At 41.7% G+C, this 22845-nt stretch overlaps 1 protein-coding gene across 2 annotated transcripts in view; it reads left to right on the top strand.

Annotated features, from left to right (window-relative positions):
• The first annotated feature begins 5309 nt into the window (after positions 1-5309).
• The window catches only part of spns2 (SPNS lysolipid transporter 2, sphingosine-1-phosphate), a 104801-nt gene continuing 87265 nt past the window's right edge, over positions 5310-22845 (top strand). The window contains exons 1-3 of one of the 2 annotated variants that reach the window (XM_042499776.2): positions 5310-5443; positions 9728-9882; positions 13991-14225. In XM_042499776.2, coding sequence (XP_042355710.1) covers positions 13994-14225 — 232 coding nt within the window. In that variant the 5' untranslated portion in view covers positions 5310-5443; positions 9728-9882; positions 13991-13993. Of the gene's footprint in view, positions 5444-9727; positions 9883-13688; positions 14226-22845 lie in introns of those variants that run through there. The other variant, XM_042499777.2, reaches the window with a different exon arrangement.

Here is a 22845-nt window from a genome sequence, read left to right as displayed (position 1 = left end):
TAGTCTCCTTGTGGTTATTTTGTGTCTTAGTTTTCATAGTTGTTATGTCTTTGAGGTAATTTTGTCTGTCTGACATATTTTAGTCTTATAGGGTTGATCTTGTAATTGTGATTATTTTGTTTCTTTTAGTAGTTAGGTAATTTTGTGTGTTTTTTGGGTGTTTATGTCACCTTGTGGGTTTTTATGTCTCATTTTGTTTCATTTTGTGCTTGTACTACCTGTTTAGAAGTTATTTTGTGTCTATGGTCTGTCCTTGTGCGTTTTTTGTGGCTGTTGTGTCTCTTTAAAGTAATTTTGTGTCTTTTATGGTCGTTCTGTGTCTCTTTGTGGTTGTTTTGCCCAATTTTTGTATTAATTGAGCCTTGCTTCTCTCTCACGTACCATGGCATTGAATAATTGGGCTGCATCGTCATCATGTTTTTTTTTCCAGCTACTCTCAAGAAGAACAACTTGGCATAATTGTGTGAGAGAATTTATTTGCTGTTTTTTGACTTTCCTGGCCAAATATTTCCATTTAAGTGCTGAAACTGAGCTTGACATTTACAGACGGATGAAAGCTGTAGTTCAAGGCTGCTTATCCATTGTTCAAGGTTTCATTGCTTCATTGTGGAATTTGCTGGTATTTCCTTTTGTTTTTGAACATTTGCGATTTTCCAGAAGTCGATGTGATTACTCAGTATGCTGAGGGAATAGATCGGGCAGCAGGACATGTATGTGGAATAACAAGCACACGCACACTAAAAGGTATGTGGCAAACATTCTGGAGGTAACAGTTCAACCTGCAATTAAAACACAATAGGTATTGTGCACTATGTTTCTGAGCACTTTATCTGCATACCTCTCCGTTTCCCCTGTCGACCCTGGCTGTACAGGAAACTGTCACAATGGCTAATAAATTGTCCAGGCCGATCAATGAGGGAGCCAGGAGCCAGGGGGAGAGCGGATACACTCAGTGTTTACTCAGGGATGGGGAGCATTTTAGTCATGAAAACAGCCGTGCTTCAGTCATGCGAAACAAACATGCAGATGCATACAACACGGGACCAATCAGAATGCTGCCAGGATATCAATAATGACCAAATATGTCTTGTGTGCGTCATTTTTACTGTAACAGAAGAGGCAGCTTATCTTCTCCATGCTTGTGTTGTTCTCACCCCTCCACATATCAGCCACAATACAACGATAATAGACGTCCAACCACATTTCTGGATGTGAGGTTTTCCTTATCACCAGAAAACTGCTGCAGTGACATGACATCATGTAGAGGTAGAGCTCTCTCCACCCTGTGACTGCCCCTTATTTGGACAATTACATCATATAGGCCTTCCTGTCTTTACACAGCAGCTTGCTGGGACAAACATGTACATCCTACTTTACTGTAAATGATCAGGACAAAAAGAGTGGTGTTAGTTACAAAAAAAGACAAAGGAAGTGCGTTATTTGAATGCTGAAACTGAGGTGTTACTTCTATAAAAACGCACAACTGTGTGTGTATTTTTATGTTGGGTGACAAAGGGACAGAAGAAATGTGTTGATTGGACTGTTAGAGCTGTTAACCTACACATGTACAGATATGCAAGATTTCCCATTGTTGAATTGCTGGGAAAAAGTCAATGAGCAACTTAGTGATAAATGTTTCACAAATTGCAAGAAATTAGTGGATTTAGAAAATTACTATTTTTTTAAGTTAGGTGTATGTGTGTGTGTGTGTGTGTGTGCGTGTGTGTGTGTGTGTGCGTGCGTGCGTGCGTGCGTAAAAGCACTTTCTTGGGGTCATTTTCTTGTTGTTTTTATTTATCTTGGGGTATTTTTCATGTAACTTTTTGCTAATTTCTTGCAAATGTTTTGAGACTTTTTTTGTTTTGTTTAAGTGCTTGTCCCCCTCCTCCCATGTTTTTGAGAGAATTTAACCCCATTTTTTCAGGTGTCAAAGGGTTAGTCTTTCTTTCAAATTGGTGCAGACTAATTTTGAACGATGACGGAAGGTATTTTGTAGTGGTGCGTGACTGCTGGTTTTTTGTGCAGCGGAGAAAGGGCTTTTTCAATGTGTGTAGACTGGGGAGTAGGGGAATTAGCACTGTAACCCATGTCAACACATTTTGATATGGGGTGAGTGGGAGTTTACATTTGAAAAACATGGAAAATAACGAAAATGGACCCACCCTCTAAACAATGTCAATTATTATTCCTGTTGTTTTTTCTGCATTGTAGATCAATCAAGCCTTTTTTAATATTGTCATGCAAATGACTTAGTCTGGAGCACAGAGTACAAATGTGGACTACAACAGAAATGCAGCCAATCTGAGGTTTGTCCTATAATGGCATATGCACATTCTGGTCCTATGTATTTAGCATTCCTGTTTCAGAGGCTTACCGGCCACTGGGCTGGAGAGAGCTGATTCACAGACACAGCCAGAGCAATGGGGTAATTACAAAGACCCGTGTAGTCTATAAATATGAGCTACATTACCACACAGATCTGGTCTTGCTGCAAGTAAACCACACAGCATCTCAAATTTCTCCAATTAGGCAGAGCTTGATGAAAGTTTTTTTAGTTGCACAAAGAATGTAGCTGAAGGAAAATGACTCAAACAAAGGAGATCAACATGATGAAATAGATGTAGACAGTGGAGTCAGGGCTGATTTTTACCTCCCAGACAGATCAACTGATGACCCACGACCACGGAGTCCAGCTTGGATGGAGCTGTCGAATAAATAATTAAATGAGCAGATAAAAGACGCTGTCTCTGCCCCTGAACACTATATTTAGTCACTGCTGTCTCTCTGCCTCCTGCTGCTGCTGCGCTGTACAGTTTAGCCTCCAGATCAGACTTCCAAGGAGTGGAGACATCAGACCAGATCTATTCAAATCCTCAGCTGCTCTGCCTACAGACACTCCACTGAGTTTGGGAGTGTATCCAGGAAGGGGGGTGAGGGTGTGGGAGAAGCTACTGTCAGGTTCAGACCGTCAGGGGGTCAGAAGGTCAGAGCGGATGAGGAGAGGTCAGAATGGCAGAGCCCACACCTCAAGACTGACCAAAGCCTCAACGGCTCCGGCTCCAACAACAAATGTATGTGAGGGGAACGGAAGTGGGGTGGTCCCGTGTCACCAGACAACATGTGTTGATGATAACAGGCTTTGTCTTAATACGGGCCGTCTTGCCAAATGTCCCTCTAGTCCCCTGTTGGGGACAGAAAAATTTCCAACACGTTCTCATCCTAGGTCATCACATATTGACACTTTGCAGTGGACTTCTGCATCTTCATATTACATTTTAGGTATCCTTCTGCGTCTGCTAGTTACATTCCGGGATGCCACGACAATGATGTTTATAAATGCACACTGTGGGATGATGCAGCACATGGTTTATGTTTAGACAATACAAGCACATGGCAACCAATGCCAGAACGGAGGCACATGGTAAGGTGTAGAGAAAAAAACCCATCACATTAAGACAGGAAATGATCACCAGACTTCTGCATGAAAGCCTGTGGTTTGTTGGACCAATCTACTGCCCCTTCAGTCTATAGGCACCCTTATGCTCCTTAAATTACGTTGTGACGGGTAACATCTTAACCTGACGCCACCTACCACATTTTATATGTAGAAAATAGTTTCCGTTCATCCGCATCCTTAAGTGTTGTCATTGTCCGGTGGTGTATAATAACACCAGGACTGGTTCTGTCAGGTCACGCTCTTTCCTTCATGTGCATGCACGTTTTGGCGCTCCAAACTTTACATGACCCTGTGTATATCATTCTAAAATAAAAATCATAATAGCCTGAACATCCATTGTTTTTGCAGCAGACTTAGGTTTCTGTCTTCAGTGTATTCACAGTTTACACTCATAATAATGTCATTGTGCTACGTTACGGGTGGTGGAAAAACCATTTAAAAACACATGGTGGTGCCAGAAAAAAGAATGGTAAATTTGTCATAATGCCTTTGCACTCTGCCTATAAAACTAAATAATATACATAGTTCAAATGATTTAAATATGAATAAATGAAATGAATAATGAATGAATAAATGGAATCTATAGATCTTCCACAGCCCCCTCTGCTCACTGGCCTGTGTGAAATGAGTCCAGTTAGCTGCTTCATTGCCTGATCATTGAATCATTGAGCGACCATTTCCGCCACTTGTATGAAGTGACGATTTAGCTGAAATAGAAATGGAACAGTTTCATTTCTTTTTCAAGAATAGATCAATTTCAGAATATTTTATTAACTTAATAGAGAGAATAGAGTTTAATAGAAAATACAATATGATTTAACATGAGAAATTACAAACTGCACCTAATTATATGACTACTTTATTGGTTTTTCTATTGATTTATTAACCATTATTTAATCAGGAAATTCCGACTGAAATTAAGAATGGCAAAAGACAAGTAGAAGCAAAAATAGAAACATATAGTTGCAATCAGTATCACAAATAACTCAAAAAGAGACTAAATTAAAATGAAGCAAAAGTAACTCTCAACTCAAATGAGAAGTTTAAAGGCCCTGACACACCAAGTCAGAGGTCAGTGTTGGGAAGTCTGTCACAGTTTGGCATCCTTGGTAACCTGGTGTTTTTTGCATGTCCAGTCTCCCAGCTCTCACTCAATAGGTGGGTTTCCATTAACTCTCAAATTGTGCAAATTGAAAATGAGTTCTTATGCTTGCATGAGGTGTTATTGCAAGCAATATTTTGCAAAACTGCAATGGAGACACTTTTTTTGCTTTCATAGGTCACATGGTGTATAAAAAAGAGTGTCAGTAGGAAGTGACTCTCTCTGGCATGATGCAGCAGGTGCTACAAGAGGTGTTACTGCGTCGCATAACTCTTCAAAAGTTGAGTGCATCACCCAGAAGTTTTGAATCCATAATTCATCTGTGAAATTGTGGATTGTCACCTCCCAAAAACTCCTCATGCATGGCACCTTCCACGAATAAGAGGCTTGCCTTTCCATTACCACTCACATAACACGCCTACGTCGCCTTTGGAAATAATGACGGCTAGTGCGGTGGCTGCAATAGAAATAAGCCTGCTAATTTTTCAAATATCCATCAACATGCTTCTTGTAATGTTATCACGAGAGGAGAAGTCGCATAACATCACTCAGTGGAAACAGTCATCTCGCAATTGTGTTTAATCAACATTTCAAAAATATCGCTTAAGTTTTATGCAAATCTGTTCATCAGTGAGTTTTAATCCACCCTGGTTTGCCTGCTCTTTAGCACTAGCCACACCCACCTCATCAAGGCAGTTTAGCTCACCTGTTGATCACAGCTCCCAGTCAGCATGCTCCAGGCTCACAGTCACACGTTGGCAGATTGTTCTCTGTTGACACCAGCCTTGTGTCCCTGACCTGGAGACCTGCTTCTGTGTCCTTGTTTCCTGTTTCCTGTTTACCTGTGGCTGCTTGGCATTAACATCTGAGGAGGATACGACAGTGTGAGTGTTCCAGTCCGCTTACCTGTGGCATTGACCTACCTTCTGCCTGTTCCTAACTGGTTTGTCTGCTTGGACTGTGTGCTTACTTATTTCTGGATCTTCTGCTTCAACAGTTACATCTCCTGCCTGCTTCTACACGGTATTGTTGCCTGTTATTGAGCTGAACTGTGTGTGCCAGTTTGGCCTCCCAGACCATCAGAGCGATGAACTGTTGGTTACCTGCTCTGTCCTGTACCTGCTGAGTTGTGAAAACCAACCTATACAGTCTGTTACAGTGCTGCTGAGCATCTGTTGCACTCATTGCTGCAATGTGTCCCACAACGTTGGCCCTCATTGGCGCTCAGCAGTTCAGCTCAGCACTCGAGAGAAGAAACAGAAGTGAGGAGTGTAAACAAATGGCTAAAGTCTTGAGATCCAAACAAACCTGTTATAACGTAAGGTTGATTTTCTTTAGTCTTTAAGCTCTTTATCCGAAATGTTTCCTGATAGTTTTTGTTGTTAACTGGCGAACTAGTGTCAAGAAGGTCTCCCTGCTTCCCCTTTTTGAATGATGATTACATTACAGCTGACCACTGTCTGCTGGTATGGAGAGTTAAGGGCTGTTTACACGGCAATGGTTCTTGCATGAAACGTTAAACTTTTGTTGTGGTTTGGCCTTTCATTTACACAACAACAGCGTTTGGGGGGCCTGAAAATGTAAACTTTTGAAATCTGGTTCCAGAGTGTAATTTTCGAAAACGCGACCCCTTCTGTCACCATGTCAACAGCAATGTGCAGATACTGTGAGAACGGTAACGTCTTGGCGGCACTTTGCGCATGGTGTTCTTCTATGGTGTCATTAAAAAGTTACACACCATCTACTGGCCTGGCATATATACTACAGCATTTTCGATTATTTTTGTGGATCCGTGTACACGAGAATAATTTTTTACAGTGTTATCATATGAATGCAGATTTTTTTTTTTTTTTAATGCAAAGGAAAGACTTTTACGTTTTTATTAGGGTCGTTCTCATCTAAATGTGGCCTTATTTCCTCTCATGTAGGCACAGAACATACGTGCTAGTTGGCAAACTTTTGTAGTCTTGTGCGATGTGTTCATGTGCAACTTTCTGGCCAAGACACAGGCGACGCAACTGTCGTCTTTCATTGCCACCAGTTTTTCGATGTTGGTCTGGTGTGTCCGGGTCTTAAGGTGGATTAAAAACATTGACGTCTTAAGCAGTCTACCTCTAGTTAATTCATTCTGGTTTTAAAAGCATTCAGCACACTGCTGAACACTTTTCTGCATAATAAATACACATAGGTAGTATGGCAGCAGTCTAAGATCTGCCTTATACTTAAAAGTGTAATGACAGAGCTTACAGGTGGTCAGTGCAGCCCATCCTAATGAACTTCAGGGACCCATGGTGAGCTGTGCGATTAAAGAGATGCTTTCAAGAAAGTTGTTCATTTTGTTGCTAAGGATGCAGATGTTTGATGTCGAAATGCTCTCCATTAAAACACCTCATCTCTGAGGAAAAGAATGGTTGGACAACACAAACGTAAACCTGGTTGTTTTTTCCTCGACTGAACCAAACATTGAGGCCTACTCATTCTCTCCTTCCTGATCGCTGACGTACACCGTGTACTCAGGGAGACTGGGACACTTGCTCCTCAGTACAGGAAGAGGAAATGTGCATGTTTAAGTGGACATAAACGTAACAATGGGAGAATCACAAACTGTTTTGTGATTAGTGCTTGAGAAATTCCTTGATTGCTTTAATAACTGGACATTTTGTTTATTTACTTCAATCTGCATGTATTTCCAGAGCTACAGAAGAAAAAGCTAAAAGATAGATTAGTATAGGTATTTGCATATATTAAAAACAACATCAATCAGAATAAACATTGTCACTGTTAATTGTACATTCTGAAAATGTACACAGACAGACTCAGGGTGCAGCTGTTTGGAGAGGATCAGTTTTAACTGATGGAAAACTCAATATAGTAAAGAGAATTATGCTGTGTAAATAATTTGTCTAAAAAGCAACAATCTCTCTGCTCAACTGAGATCTGGAGTCAGTTCCTACTGATAGTCTTTGTTGTGACCTGTAAAAGTGACAAAATTGTTTCCATTGTGGTTTTACAAAATACGGCTTTTTTGAATCACCTGACATACCACCTCATGCGAGTGTAAAAACCTTTTTGTGATAAATATAAGTTGTTGTTTTTTTTCAAACTTAACATGTTTCCATTAGACATATTTTTAATTTGCAATCGAGAGTTAATGGAAACCCACTTGTTTTTTATTCACGGTGAAGACATGAGGACTGCCATTGCTGGATGTACTTTAGGTTCTTATGAACGTCATGAGTTTAAAGAGATGGAGATGTGTTTACCAGAAGCTCAGCTGATAGACGCATGCTTCTGTGGGACATTTAAACTTTCTTGGCAGCCACAAGTTAGAAAGCAGAGAGAGTCGGCCCTTATCGTCCTGCAGGCGCTGGGCCCAGCGATTAGCAGGTTATCTCCCATCCTGCACTAGGGGCACGGCCCCCAGCTGAGACAGGAAGGAAGACTGGGGCAGTGACTCAGTGGCTCCGGGCCACATAGCAGAATAACGCGAGAGATAGGTCCAGGTCCACCAAGCCATTCTGCACGATGGAAAAACACACAGGATCCCATGGACATGACCAGCATATCAAACACACCCCAAAGAATGAGGAGGGGAGGTGGGGGCTGCAGAGAGGGAGACAGGAACAACTGTTTACTGGGGCTCCCTCCCTAAGCCCTCTGTGTGAGGCCACTGGTTGGTTTGGCCCCTCTTCTCTTTCCCTGCATCCTTTTATCCTGGATGTCAGTGTGCAGCTCTACAAAAGCAACTCTTGTCAGTATCACTTGATCATTTTCTGCCGAGCCTGCCAGGCTGCACTGTTTGCATCATACTTTCCAGATTCAAACAGAGGGGATTTTCAGACATCAAACGTTATTGGAAAGCAAGAGGATGATTGCTTTGAAACTAGTTCTGCAAAACAAATGCCATGCGGGGCTTTAAGTTCTGCTGGCGGAGCTTGCGCATATCAATCTGAATAAAACAATACAGGTCAGCTCAGTGCATGCGAATGCCTTCAGACCTCGACTCTGATACGCTCGCAGTGCCAAAAGCCTGCAGAGCAGAACTAGGGAAACACATGCCAAAACACAGCCTCCCTTATCTTGTGTGTGTGCCTCTCTCTTCAAGATATTTTTAAGATTCTTACTGGTTAACTAGTCCAATACATCTTGCTTAAAAATGTTGGATTCTGTGTGCCATGCTGCACTGCAGAATGGTACAGACTCAGGTTTCCACGCACATCATTGCAGTTTGTGTGAGAAACTGGGTTTGTCTTCTCTGTCCAACCATAGAAAAGAACACTGGTGCACTTTTCTTCATAAGGCCATTTTACATGAACTGCCTCCCTATTTATGTTATTTACTGACAGTTGCAACCTTCGATGACATGGAAAACTTTTGTATGTTGTTCTTTGACCCTGCACTGTTTTTAGTGAAAGTCATTTTAGTTTTTGCTCCGTCATCGTGGTGTCAGCTGCAGAGTCACTTTAAACTAGACTCTATTAGCAGCCTGGAAGATTTTAAAAACAGGATTGGTCAAGTTGGCTAGTATGAAAAAAAAATCTGTTTCAATCACCTGGTCTGCTTGTTTTGGAGAGAAGGTGAGCTCTGGGGATAATTCAACTCCAGGAAAACTTTCCTGAACAATGTGAAAAAAATATAACCAGGAATTCTCAGCTGGTTACGATCTGAAATCCTCACAGCTAGATGTCACTGAAAGCTTGATCTTAGCAACTATTCAGTTTTTAGCATATGGCTGTATGCTTTTATTTCTTCAGTGGAGTATATGATAGAATAAAACCTACTCAATAGTCAATAGTAGCCTTCCCAGTCTATCTGGAATAAAAGCCTACTGGTGAATATCCCCGCTGGCTTTCAGCAAAATCAAACTGCACTTGTCAGGAATGCCTCCTCAGCACGCCCACCTTCCACTCAAACACTGAACTCTATACTGAGCTAAATCAACAACATCTCAGCTTTTCTTGCTCTGTTTCACACCTTTCTCTTCAGATTTATTCTGTGCTTCCTGGTTCAGAATTACAAAACTCCTCACATTCTGCTGTCTGTGATACAAAGTTGATAATGCTGCATGGGGAAAATTTGGGATTTCTGTCTCTGCAAAGCCAAACTAGCTCTGTGCACACAATGGTTATCAGCTAACAATTAGCTGGAGATATTTTGGCTCATTTCAGACAGAAGACAGATGGCCCAGGAACACTCATCTGCATGCAGGACTGGACCTGTCCCAGTCATTCACAAAAAGCTCATCTTCCCCGATGCCACTATCACCGCGACTTGTTTCAGAAGCTCATCTGATGGAGGGTCATCCCACTGAGAACTCATTCAGGTATGAACACTCAGCAATATTTCACATCAGACAATGGTGCAATGTGCTGCAGGGAATTTTCATCTTCTTCAGTGAAACTTAAACCATTCACAGAGACTTATGTTCTAGAGTGAACAATAATTTATTACATAGTGCACAATAAAGATGATTAGAAGAACCTTCTTTGGCAATTCCACCCCATTGTGACATATTTAGAGCAGTGATACTTAACTTATGTGCATGAGCCAAATCCCTTCGATAGGGTGCCAGGTGACCCCCTGATTTTACTATAAAAACAACAGGATTCACACTGACAATTGTTTTTGTACTTTTAGTATACATAAGGTACCAGAGTGCATATCAGCAGCAAACATCAGAAACATCTTAAAATCAGAGAAATGTCCTAACATCCTTGAAATGTTCTAAATTCATAGAAATGCCCTAAAATCCAAGAAATGTCTTAAATTCTGAGAAATGTCCTCAGTTCAAACCAGTTTGTTCCCATTTCAAAGATGTAAATGTGAAAAGCATCTGAAACTGATGTTGTTCTAGTTTTCAATTATTTTAGAGGAACACCCATTGTCAGCTGATCGAGAAAAAGATTGAGTAAAGACAGAGATTTCTAAATGAAATGAGAGCGTAAAGAGACTCCCTGATATAATTTCCACTAAGTCTCTTTCGTTAAAAACTCAGCTGGAGTTATGTCCAAACAGATGGGAGAACTACATCCTTGTACCAATATAAGGCTTTCTATGTTTTCAGTGGCTGCAACAGAGTAAAAGTCTGCACTGTACGTTTATGAAAAACATCTACACGTTATTATGAAGTCAATATGTTGAAACTTTATGTTTATTTATGTTTCAACAACGCTCTGGTTAATGTGTGGATTTATTGGCTCAAAATGCTCGGTTTTGGTGGCAAAATTACGGCTGGAAATGCCACTTATGTCTTGTAAAACACTTGTTTTGTTGTTTGTTGGTCTCGATCAGTTGTCAGGTTCAGATTCAGGTTACTTTGTTTGCACCTGTAGGTAGATTTGGTTTGCAGTATTAAATACAAGACATCCATTTAACACAGTTGTCAAACACCACAGACAAGATACAGGATAAAACATGACAAGAAGATAAAAGATAAAACTATTAAAGTGCCCCAGTGATAATCAAAATGTTAAATATAAATACTAATAAAACACCTTAAAGAAAACCTTAAAACAAAAAAAAATCTAAAAATATGAATAAATGGCATATAACAATAATTGGCAGCCATTTCACCTAGGTGTCATGTCATCCAGCATCCCTCCAGCTCGTGATGACAAAGTTAGCCCATATTCTGTGTTTTAAAACACTGATATGGTGTGTACGATGTACAGATATATTCATAATTTGCAAAAAAAAAAAAAGGAAAATGCCGACATTTTTTTTTGCAACGTTGTTGTTTTCTGCAGTGATGAATTTGGGGTCAGTGGAGGCTGTCAGTTGAGTACAGAAACCACTGAAACTGTCAGAACTGAGTCAGCTGCATTGAGTTTGTTTTTTCTGTACTGAACCGGGTGAGTTTCTTCCCTACATTTATTCTGTAACCACCAGGAATGCCAAAAACAAACATGTAGGATTCATCCAGCGTCACTGCTTCATTTTCTGTTGACCGCTGTGCCCAGAACAGCTTGTTGTGATGAAGATGTATTTGTAAGAAATAGTTTACAAGTAAATGTAACCAACTTCATTGCTTGCAGACAAATGTACAAGGTGACATTCTGGTCACAGTGAAAAATCAATGCTCTAATGGGTCTGCTGTGCTAATGACAAATAATTCATGTAAATTTCAGTGCTGCAGATACAAAAATTAAGTATCTTCAGGCTGTTTAAACTACTGCTGTTGCATTTTTTGCAAACATCAACACTCAACAAAAAAAGTCGACAAAGTAGGGCAATAATATGGCCTTAATTAGCCACATCATGATCAGTATAAAAATAATCTTCCGTCTCACCTAAAATACATGTCAAAGTGTCTTCTTCTCAGTAAACCTGCCTGTTTCTATGGTAATGTTCTGCGCACACAGACAGCTTTGACTTTTAGTGTAAGGCTGCTTCACATAAGGCTCTGCACTGTAATTCATGATACAATATGTTTTGCAAGCTCTGGTTAATATTTAATCAATCTCTAAACCAACATCATGATCAGTGTTCTCGGGCCTCTGTCACCGAATGCAAACTGCAAGAAATCTTAAAAATCTGATAAAGAAAACAACTCTGTTGTCAGCGCCAGATTAGATCACACGCAGAATTAAAATCAGTCCCGCTCTGTTAAGGATTTGGAGTACAAAGTTCATCATCTATTTACAGATCAGTGTCATTTATCTCTCCTGTGTCTGGTTTAAAATGCAGCAGCGAGACTCTTAACAGGTTCCAAGATGAAGAGAGATCTTCTCTGTACTGACCCGTGGATACAGCATTGATTTTAGGAGTATTTTATCTGACTTTAAAGCTTTGTATGGACTTCAGGAGGTTATAAATCTGAACTCACCCTCTACTCCAGCTCCAGACCTTAGTTTGCACCTTAGTTTCACAACAAAAAAGCCCCAAAATTTTCAATACAACAACTATAAAAGACATAACATAACCACAAGCAGAAACAAAATAACTAAAAAGAGACACAAAAACCTCAAAAAGATGCATAATGACTACAAAAAGATGCAAAACCACCTCAAAGTCTGTGTGTCTTGTTTCTGTGTAGGAGAGATGGTGGGCCCTTTAGCTGTGCCCAGGGACTCATTGTCTTTAATCTGCCCATGAATATGTCAAACTGTGGACACTTTTTCAATCAAATTTTGACATTTACAATTTGCGAAAAGAAAAAAATGTGCACAAAAATATGAATATACATTTGGGATCCTTTGCAAAAATACTAGCAAACCAAGGGTGATACAGTATCTTCTTTCTATCTCTAAATGTGTCTGTGTAACAAACCTTCGTCACCTACTTCTGTATTGTCGAGGCCGGACAAAGTATTCAGATCCTCTTAAGTAAAAGCACTAACAGAGAGTGAGAACACCCTGTTACAAGAAGTACAGCAATGGTAATGTTACTTACATAAAACAACAACATCCTCAACAAAAATCCACTCAAAAAACACATCCCAAGAAACTCAAAATTATGAAGTAAAATGAAAAACAAAACACACATCAAAGATTTTACATGATTAAAAAGTATAATAACATCCCTCCCCAAAAAACTTTGAATCATTGAAAAAAGAAAAAATCATGAAATTGAAAATCCCAAAAACATCAAAATCATTAAAATAAATAATAACATGAAAAAACAAGAATGTCTATCAAAACAATTGGCAACACATTTTCTGTAAATCAGCTGATTAATCAACTAATTGTTACAGCTGTGCTTGTATAAACTGTTAACTAATTTATTTTTTACCAAAAAAAGCATATTTTTTAAACTTATGTTTTTATCTAAAATTCTTAAATTGTAACTAAAGTGTTAACTATAGTGTAGTCAAAACTACAATACTTCCCTCTGAAATGTAGTGACGTAAAAGTATAAAGTGACATAAAAAGAAAATACTTTAGTTACGTACAAGTACCTCAAATTTGTACTGAGTAAATGTACATAGTTACATTCCACCACTGTATTTAGTTTGTTTTCTCAGTCAGCAGTCATTGCTCACTGATAAATGTGGTGAGGATTAATAGATATATAGATAAATAAAGTCACACCCGCCCACCTCTCTCCCACCGCTGTCAGCTTCCTTAAATAACTGGAAGGTTTTTCCAACCGCATGCACACTCCGGTTGCAATTCCCCGGCATCTGCAGCACAGTATCAGGTGCGGCTCCATCATTCGCTGCGGGGCTTCAGGGGAGGAGTTTCTGTGCCGGGTCACACCCCCTGCACTACAGCGCTCTGTACTTAGAAAAAAAAAATACTAAGGAGCGCACAGCCCGGCCGTCACCGCACACTGCGAGAAAAATATGATCCCGAGAAGAGCGACTCCTGCGCTTAAACACTTGAGACAATTTCACTGAATTCGTCTTTGAGTCAGCTCCGTGTTCAACTAAATTCCCTTTCCATTTTTTTCACCCTTTTTTCTCCAATCTTGCGCTGGATCTTTCGTGCCAGAAAATGTGTGTGGAGAGCGATGGATGCGAGATTGAAGGCTGCAGCAGTTCGGATGAGGTGCGCACGCTGTCGGGCAGCATGAGTCCCGCGCTGAAATCCAACCCGGACCTTCACCCGTGCAAACCGGGGCAGAAATTCCGCGCGGCGCTGCTCAGATGCCGCTCACCGGCTGCTGCCGCCGGGATCCTCAGTTTTGGGAACGTCCTCAATTACATGGATAGATACACAGTGGCAGGTAAGACACTGATTTTCTATTAGAGCACAATATGTTTTATTTATCAGAGGGTGATTGCGCTAATTGCCAGTGAGCTGTCTTATGGAGCAGCCTGCACACCTCCGCTGAGACGGGCGGAACAATGGGGCTTGCCCAAGCGCAGTGGACAATCTGCTCAAACCACAAGGCTGTTATGGTTGCAGACTGAGTGTGATGTGCTTAAATGAAATAGATGTCTTCCCCATGTGACAAGAAAATGCTTGACAGGAGTGATTTTTACCCGGGGCTGGCGGATAATTGCAGATCGATCAATTAAGGCGATCAACTCTCCATCTCACGGACCTGATTGCATGCTTTCGCAGTGTGTGTGTGTGTCTGTGTCGCCGTGGGCTCATCTGTCAGACCAGTTTCAGCGACTGCAAAATGAGAGAGAGATAGAGAGTGAGAGAGGGAGTGTATTAGTGTGAAGAATCAGTCATTAATTCCTCGCCTGTTTCTGGGAGCCATTTAGGACAACACAACCTGAAAGTGTGTTTTGTGTGATGCTGTGATGATGCCATGTGGTGTTCACCCCCCTTTAAATGCTCCCATTTTCTCACTATAGCTCAGAAACATCACTGATTAAAGCTGAACACTGTGCACACATGGAGATCGAGCGTGCATTTTGGAATATGTTAAAATGTGCATTTGTTTGGAGCTGATTGTGACATTATAGACGTTAAAACAAAAGTCAAGAGCTCAGTTCAGTAAGAAAAAGGTGGACATTTTGAGAAACCTTTTTATTTGTTAAAATATTGTAAGAAAACTTGCAGAATCAAATGATTAAAATGGTCCAGGTTGTCATCTCACACCTTGTTTCTATCAAGTACCAATGGAGACACTTCTTTGATATCAAGATGGTATCAACCAGATGCTTTGACAGAATTTTACATACCTATCAGTTTTTTTTCAGTGTTGCATTTAACCAAGTTAACATTCATCAGTATTTGACTTCTGAATTTACTTATCAAGGCTTTAGACTGTGGCACTGCATGGGTTAAAATTATTGCTGCAGCATGGAGAATGGGTGTTCATAGGAGAGTCTGTACAAAGAGATGCCTTCCTGGTTAAAGTGCACGTTTCTATTGATACTACTAGTAACACATAGGGCTGCAAGAAGTAACAATTATTTTACTGATTAACTGATTAGTTGTTTGATCAAGAAAATGATGACAAATGTTGAACAGTGTTTCAGACAGACCACATATGTCTTGTTTTGTCCACAACCCAAAGATATTCAGTTTACTTCCACAGAAGCAGTAAAGAAACCAGAAAATAGTCACATTCAGGAAGCTAAAATCCCCAACTTTAGATTTTTTTTCTTAAAAAACTGTGTACACAAATTATAAATTAGTTGGCAATTAACTGATTAATCATTGCAGCTCTACAAACAACAGAAATCTCTTTGCAAATCATGTAATAGTTTGGTTTCTTTGCCATTATTTGCTTCATATTCCCACATTAAGATTTCAGAAATTGATAAATCTGGAGAAAAAAGGTGTAATTTCACTCTGTTGCTGGCAGAAAGAAGGAGTGGCAAATCCAAGCAGAACAATGTATACACTGAAGTATCCACATGCCTTCAGCTCATCATCCTGAGGGCTTTGGGTCCAGTTAGTAAAGAGCAAAGCTTCAAAGCCTCGACACCTGAATGATCATTACAGCGGGAAGGCTTTAGCTCCTCGACCTGCAGCCAAGAATGTGTTGATGTTGCATATCTAATCTCAGCATCTTTAAGCACCACTCAGTCACAGCAGATAGCTTTAAAAGCCACAATCATGGATGCGTCAGTCTCCCTCTACAGTAGCGATTTGTACTCCTTACACCTCCTCATGCTTTGATCAGAGGAAACCCCTCATTAAGGGGCTCAAAAACAAAAACTCCCCTGCGTTCTCCATCATGATCCGGCCACTATTGTCTCTCTCACAAACGGCAAGGCAGAAAATCCTCTGCAAAGCCGTTAACTTCGCTGGACCTCCGAGCGCTCGCTGTGCTGTGGCAGGAGGAAGGGGGAGAAAGTGGGGGAAAAGGGAGGAGGAGGATGATGGGGTTGGGGAGGGGAGGGTGGTTGCAGCAGCCTGGGTGAACCCTCGTGGGGAGAGGCTGTTCTCGATGCATGTGGTGCAGAGAGAGGGATCCCCTTGCTTCCCATCGCTGCCACCTGAACACTGTTTTTGCATTATGCATAGGCAGCATGTGCGTTGGACCCTCACGCAGAATGAGGACCGGCGACCATGTGCAGCAAACACACGTAATGCATACGGCATGAGCTGATGTGTCGAGCTCCCTCCTGCTTTCTTCGAGCCTTTCTCTCCTCTTCTGCTGTGTGAGCTACGTTGCAGTATTAGCTGGTGGAGGCAGTGCATCTGCGTTGGAGTGTTTTCTCCAAGTGTGTGTGTTTGGGGGGGGTGTAATGTAGAATTGTAAATTGTGCTGTTCAATTAGATATGGGATTTGGGGGATTTTGGTTATTGTAATACTGTTAAAAAAAAGACATTTAGCTTAAATCATATCTTTTGTCTTTGGGGTGGCATGTTGCTGTAGTGGTTAACACTGTCGCCTTACAGCAAGAGGGTCCCAGGTACGAACCCGTGTTGGGGCGATTTTCGGAATATGGGTGGGGGCCCCTTCTATATGGAGTTTGCATGTTCTCCCCCTGTCAGCGTGGGTTTTCTCTGGGCTCCGCAGCTTCCTCCCTTATTCCAAAGACATGCAGGTTAATCGATGACTAAATTGCCCATTGGTGTGAATGTGAGCATGAGTTATTGTCTGTCTCTATGTGTCAGCCCTGCGATAGTTTGGCAATCTGTCCAGGGTCTACCACGCCTCTTGCCCAATGTCAGCTTGGATAATATCCAACCCCCCCTTGACCCTTAACAGGACAAGCATTTACGGAAAATGAATGAGTGTTGTCCTGATGTAATTTGTGGTCTTATTACTTTGCTCTAATTACAATTAAGTATCAGTTTCCATTTTCAGTTCCTTCCTCCTTCTGTGCACCTTCAGGACTCCCGTTATCTCTCTGTAGCCCCTTTTACACTGCCTGTTCAATTTGGGAATATTGCACCATGATGCTGCCTCGCTGTTTCTGTATATAAGGTAAGATTGTGGGGGACAGTGTTGTCTTGCATGTAAGCCACGACGGGAGGTAGTAACAGTGCTGAAATGGAGTATGTGTGAACAGAACAGCTGGCAGGATGGGTGTGACATCTTGTCATGTTATGTGTGCGACAAGCTTGTTCTCCTTCCAAAGTTGTCAAATACACGTATGGGAAAAGCCACCTTTTACCGCAGTATGATACCCAGGAGCCTGGTGTTCTCCTCCTGTATGAATGTACAGCCAAACCATAATGTTTTTTCCTAAACCTAACCACTGGCCTGTGTTGACGTCCCAGCGTTGGTTGTGACGTCCTGGAACATCTACACCAGACGCAGGAGGATACTTAGAGCGTTACATGTAGACACAAAAGTCCACCAACAAAGCAGCAGTATGTGACAACTTGGGATGAGAACATGTTGGTTATTTTGTTATGCCATATAAGGAAGAACAGTAGCTGGAAATGTCCTGAAATTTGGGAAAAGATGAGGTCAGTGAGCTCCTTGCCCTGTGAGCAGAGGATGAGATCAGCTGACATAAAACAGAGATGGTAAATGATTGTCATGGTTTGTCGCTGTAATTGTTTCTAGAGTGCTGCTGACGCGTATGTTATATGTCACACTACAGGCTAACACTCTTGTTAGATGCCATGCCTGTCACGCCTCTTCTGTTGCCGCACTGCCAGGATGCTGTCTAAAATCACACACTGGAGCAGGATGATGCCACCGTTATTTGGTTCTGTGTAAAAATGCAAAGGCGTCATAAAGAGGGGACCTACTAGCGGCCCTATAGTGCAATCTCCGTGTAAAAAGGGCTTGTCTCCTCTTTTTCTTTCTAATCACTCTTTGTTTTCTGCTTCCCCAGCTTTCTTGTTCTCTTTCTTCAGCAGCAGGTACCCATAGCACATCCCAACTCATAGATCTTAATGTCAATTAAGCAAGCCTGAACGCACACACACATTCGAAAAGACTCTCCCCACCATTTCCAGAGGGGACTGAATGAGAGAGGGGAGTTGTGAGGGGAGGGGCCGGCTGCTGCTGCAGTGGCAGGCAGTCAGAGGGAAGTGGACGCAGAATGCAGGCTGAGCCCGAGCGATGCCGTTCCCCTCCGACGTCAAAAGGTCTTTGTACCAGCAGCCGTGACTGTAGTGTGTGTGGATCACTAAAGCATTGTCACAGAGACAGAGAGTGACCATTCCAGACACCGGGGCTATTCTGCTCCACAACAATGATGGGAAAATTGCACCCACCAATGCACGGCGACCGTGTCAAAGACTTAGATCTTTCTGTTAATCCCCAGTGTCAAGAGGTGAAGCCACACACACACAAACTGAAGTTTATGATTCCAACACTTGACTTGTCCAAGATGATGGTGAGAGCCACAAAAGAAGGGAGAAGCCACAGTGTCTTTTCATTTTAACGAGAAGTTGCTTTGTGCTGGATTTGACAGAAGCGCCGCCAATATGTTTTTTTACGAGACTTGAATATTTAATGCCGCCAGTGTGTGAGGAGGGACGGCTTTAAAACAAAGTAATTGCATGAGATTTAAGCTGCTGCATATTGAAAGGAATGTTTTGGATCTAGAACGAGTGAAAAACAAACTTCTGTGTTGATTCTGTCTTCCTTCAGATTTCTAACAGTGAGTTACTTTAAGACTGTAAGCAAATTAATACATTTCCACTGACTTTTCCATCCCTTAAAGATCCAGTGTGTAAGATTTACTGGTGATATATTGCCAGGAATATATAACAAGTATATTTTCTTTAGTGTCTCATCACCTGATAATAAGAGTTGTTATGTCTTCTTTACCTCAGATAAACCTTTTATATCTACACAGGGAGCAGGTCCTCGTCCATGCAGTCCACCGTGTTTCTAAAGTAGCACAGAACAGACAAACGAAACACAGCTTTTAGACAGGGACATATTTAAGTTGGCCATAATTAAGCTCCTGGTAAAATCCTCTTGAAGGTCTGCATCTTAACCCTTTGAAACCTGGAGCAACATCACTTTTCTTGTGCTGCATTCAGATGCCTTGAACAAGTATTTAACCATTTGAGCCGTCGGACATGCCGTAAAGCATAGGAGATACTGAGACACTGATATTTAACGTGAACTTGCTTTATGTGGTGTTTTTACCAGTTTTAATCACCTGGTTTGTTTGTTTTGGAGGGGATGAGACCTCTACGGACAATTCAGCTATTTCTTCTGAATACTGAAGAAATTCTAACCAGGAAAATGTTTAGCTGGTTGCAGTCTGCAATCCTCACAGATAGATGCCACTTAATCCCCCTGAATCTTACACACTGCTTCTTTGAACTGCTCATTTCACTCCCTTTAAAACACAGTTTGATTATCTGTGTCACTCTTGTGATGCGGTGTGTTCTCCTTGGGATCATCCAAGGGCAGTTCAAATTTCAGCAATTTCCATATTTCGACAATGTGGAATTGGCAAAGAAGTGATCTGGTCTTTGTCAGACACACTTATGGGCCAAATCAAAGTTTCAGGGGTCCTGAAGAGAAGGAGGGTATGAGAGACAGCAGTCAGCTACAAAATCTGTGCAGTAAGTTGGGCTTGAGGCTCAGCTGTTGAGCCGGTGGGTCATTCCTGACCTGGAGTGCTCCTTCAGAGGCCTGCGCTTGTTTTTACGACTGTCTGTGATGCAGACAAATGGAGAGCGTCTGGGACATCTCAGGGTGTCCCGATGGCTGCGTTTCAGAATAGCAGCACGTGGGGGAATGAGATGGAGATCATACAAGATTAGAGTGGAGACCCGATGAGTTACGATGCACCGGTTGGGTCACTTGTGTCAGGCCTTTGGAAGTAGCCATTTAAACCACAGCCACTTATATTCCATTTGCTTTTTAGAGTGCTCTGAGATTTAGAGGGCCACCATGTTTAATTTAATTTTAGGTGGCTTTGGAACCTTAAATCCTGGTGTTGGTCTCCCTATAGTCCCAAAGCAGACAGTCCAAGCTCCTGGACAGCTTATCATAAAGAGGGGATTAAGTGTTTGGGTTTTTTTTCCAGAGAATATGAGGATATAAAGGCAGACACTTGGCACTTAAAGTTATTTGCTTGGTTAAGTAACCTGGTGTGTGTTAACTCTAGCCACCCCCCTGTGTGCACCCCTGGAGTCATCCCATTTTTAGCCAGGAATCAGGCAATTTTGGGGGTAATAACTAACTGACTGCAGCCTAATCTGGGGTGAGCAGAAATGTCGGGGGGCTACAGATTAGCACTTCTTCCAGGCAGCTTAATCTGAGTCGTCTCAGTCAAGCTGTCATTCCGGGAATACCAAAAACAGGGTTACAGCCAACCCCAGGAAAAATGTTTGTTGCTTACATCGTACGTTTCTGCAAACCAGAGATACATTACATTTGTACGTCATTATGTAGCTCAGTACGCTGAAACTTTATGTTTTAGCAATGCTGTGGTTAATGTGTGGTCAGGTTTAGGCACAAACATCACTAGGTTGTGGTTAAGAAAATATCATTTTTTGGACTTAAATACCCTGTCTTGGGGGCACAGTCCTGACTGGAAACAGCAAAGTCTTGGTGAGTCTGCTTTTCGCGGCACTATCTAAGCTGGAAATACGGGATGTCTTAGCAAAAAACAGCACTTTTCTTTGGTGCTGTCCAGGATCGAAACGCAGGGATATCTTGGTTAAAAAAAAAAAAAAAACTACCACTTTTTGTGGCATTATTCAGCTGAATATGTAGTGATATGTTGGCACTTCTTCATTGCACTATACTTGATGGAAACACAGTGATATACTGGTATTGAACTACAGCTTTTTGTGGTATTATTTGGTTGGAAATGCAGCAATATCTTGGAGAAGAACTGACACTTTTCATGGCACTATCCCAGCTGGAAATGTACCAGTGTCTTGGTAAAAAAAAAAAAAAAAAAAAAAAAAACGTCCGTTTTTCATGGCACTATCCCAGCAAGACACACTGTGATGTCTCAGGAAAAAACAAGCGCTTTTCTGGCAATAACCCGGCTGGAAATGGAGCGATGTCTCTGTAAATGACAATCAGTTTTGTTGTTTGTTGCTCTCAAACAGACGTCTGCATCTTGGCAGCTTTGCAGGGCCAAGGTGACACAGGGAGGAGGATGCAGCGTCCACCACAGGATGGTGGACGCTGCATCCTCCTCCCAATGACAGTGTTCTCTCGTGTACTGCCACACTTTAGAAACTTTGATATATGAACATGCAGATCCAACATTTTCTTCACGGCTGTCACATCCTATTGGAGTCTGCAGCCCCCTTGCATGCGAACTTTTGACATCTTGCATATAGACACAGATGATGGTGTGGTAATAATCCTCTTAAGGCAAGCTCTTTGTTGCACTGTAGGAAAGATGTACCAATCCATCCAGTCTGACAGGCTATGCAGATTAATTCCTGATAGCTTTGTGTCCAGTTCCTTTGTGGCCACTCATTATCACCGTCCACATACGCCTGGGGCATCCCTTTCCTCATGAAGCAATCACAGAGTAAATGCTGAGCTTATCTTTTACATGTTTTCCTGTCTGTTGTTAAGACCTAAAGGGGTGTAAGTGCTCAAAAACTGAAGAAAGGCCACCACTTTCAGTTCCACAGGCTGGAAAAGAAGAGAAGTGAAGATCATGTCGGTGTCTGTCAGAGACATTTGGGAATAAAATTCCACTCAAATACAAAAGAAAATGGTGTCACTGCAACAACCCCGAGTGTAGAATGACATTTTTTTTAGCTGCTGGTAGAAACATGTCATTGCAAATCTTCTCAGTAACATGAAGTGTTGCGGCAGAATATGTCATGATTAGACACACAGGAAGTGTCTCCTCACTACTAAACTGTGTGAGAGGCTGTGTGCTCGGGTTGCTTTGGGGTTTAGCTGACGGTTGTTTCACCCTTCACACTTCTCCCTATTTCACCCGCTCTGGTTTTATAGCGTTCACATTAAAGGTCCCCAAACAACGGCAGAGGCATTAAAAAGATGGAGGGGCCTCTGTAATTTACTTTATAGGGTTGCTGCGTCTTTCTTACCGTGCTTTTTCCATCTGATGTCGAGCTGTTTTGAATTAGACTCTACAGCATGAAACGTGTCTTTGAAAGACATCAATTCTGCGCTTCTTTAAGACATTTCAACATCTTTCAGAATCTTTTATTTCACTGTTGACAGCAAAACATTGACACTATTCCACAGATGTTAAACGGAGGCATTACAAATTACACCATATCCAACCAAGTGGACTTTTCCAGACTGGTTTCCCACAGATATCCCCCTAATCTCTTTATGTCTATATCCTGGCGTGCCGTTCCCACTGCTGTGAGAAAACAGTCTGTGTGTTCTTTAGGCTCCGATTTAGCCGACGTCTGTAATAGTAACCGTTGGAATTAGACGCAGTCTCTTCCTCTGCCAGTGCAGGCCCTTTCATGTGGCTACTCCAGATTTCACCATCGTGCAGACGCACTTCCCTCGCAGCAGCTTTCACCCCCGTGACCCCCCGGCTATGAACGCA

The sequence above is a fragment of the Plectropomus leopardus genome, chromosome 15, assembly GCF_026936395.1.
Source record: "Plectropomus leopardus strain MGB_pleo_1.0 chromosome 15, ASM2693639v1, whole genome shotgun sequence".
Lineage (NCBI taxonomy): Eukaryota > Metazoa > Chordata > Actinopteri > Perciformes > Serranidae > Plectropomus > Plectropomus leopardus.
Note: the sequence above shows the minus strand (reverse complement) of the source record. Positions and strands in the feature narration are given on the sequence as shown.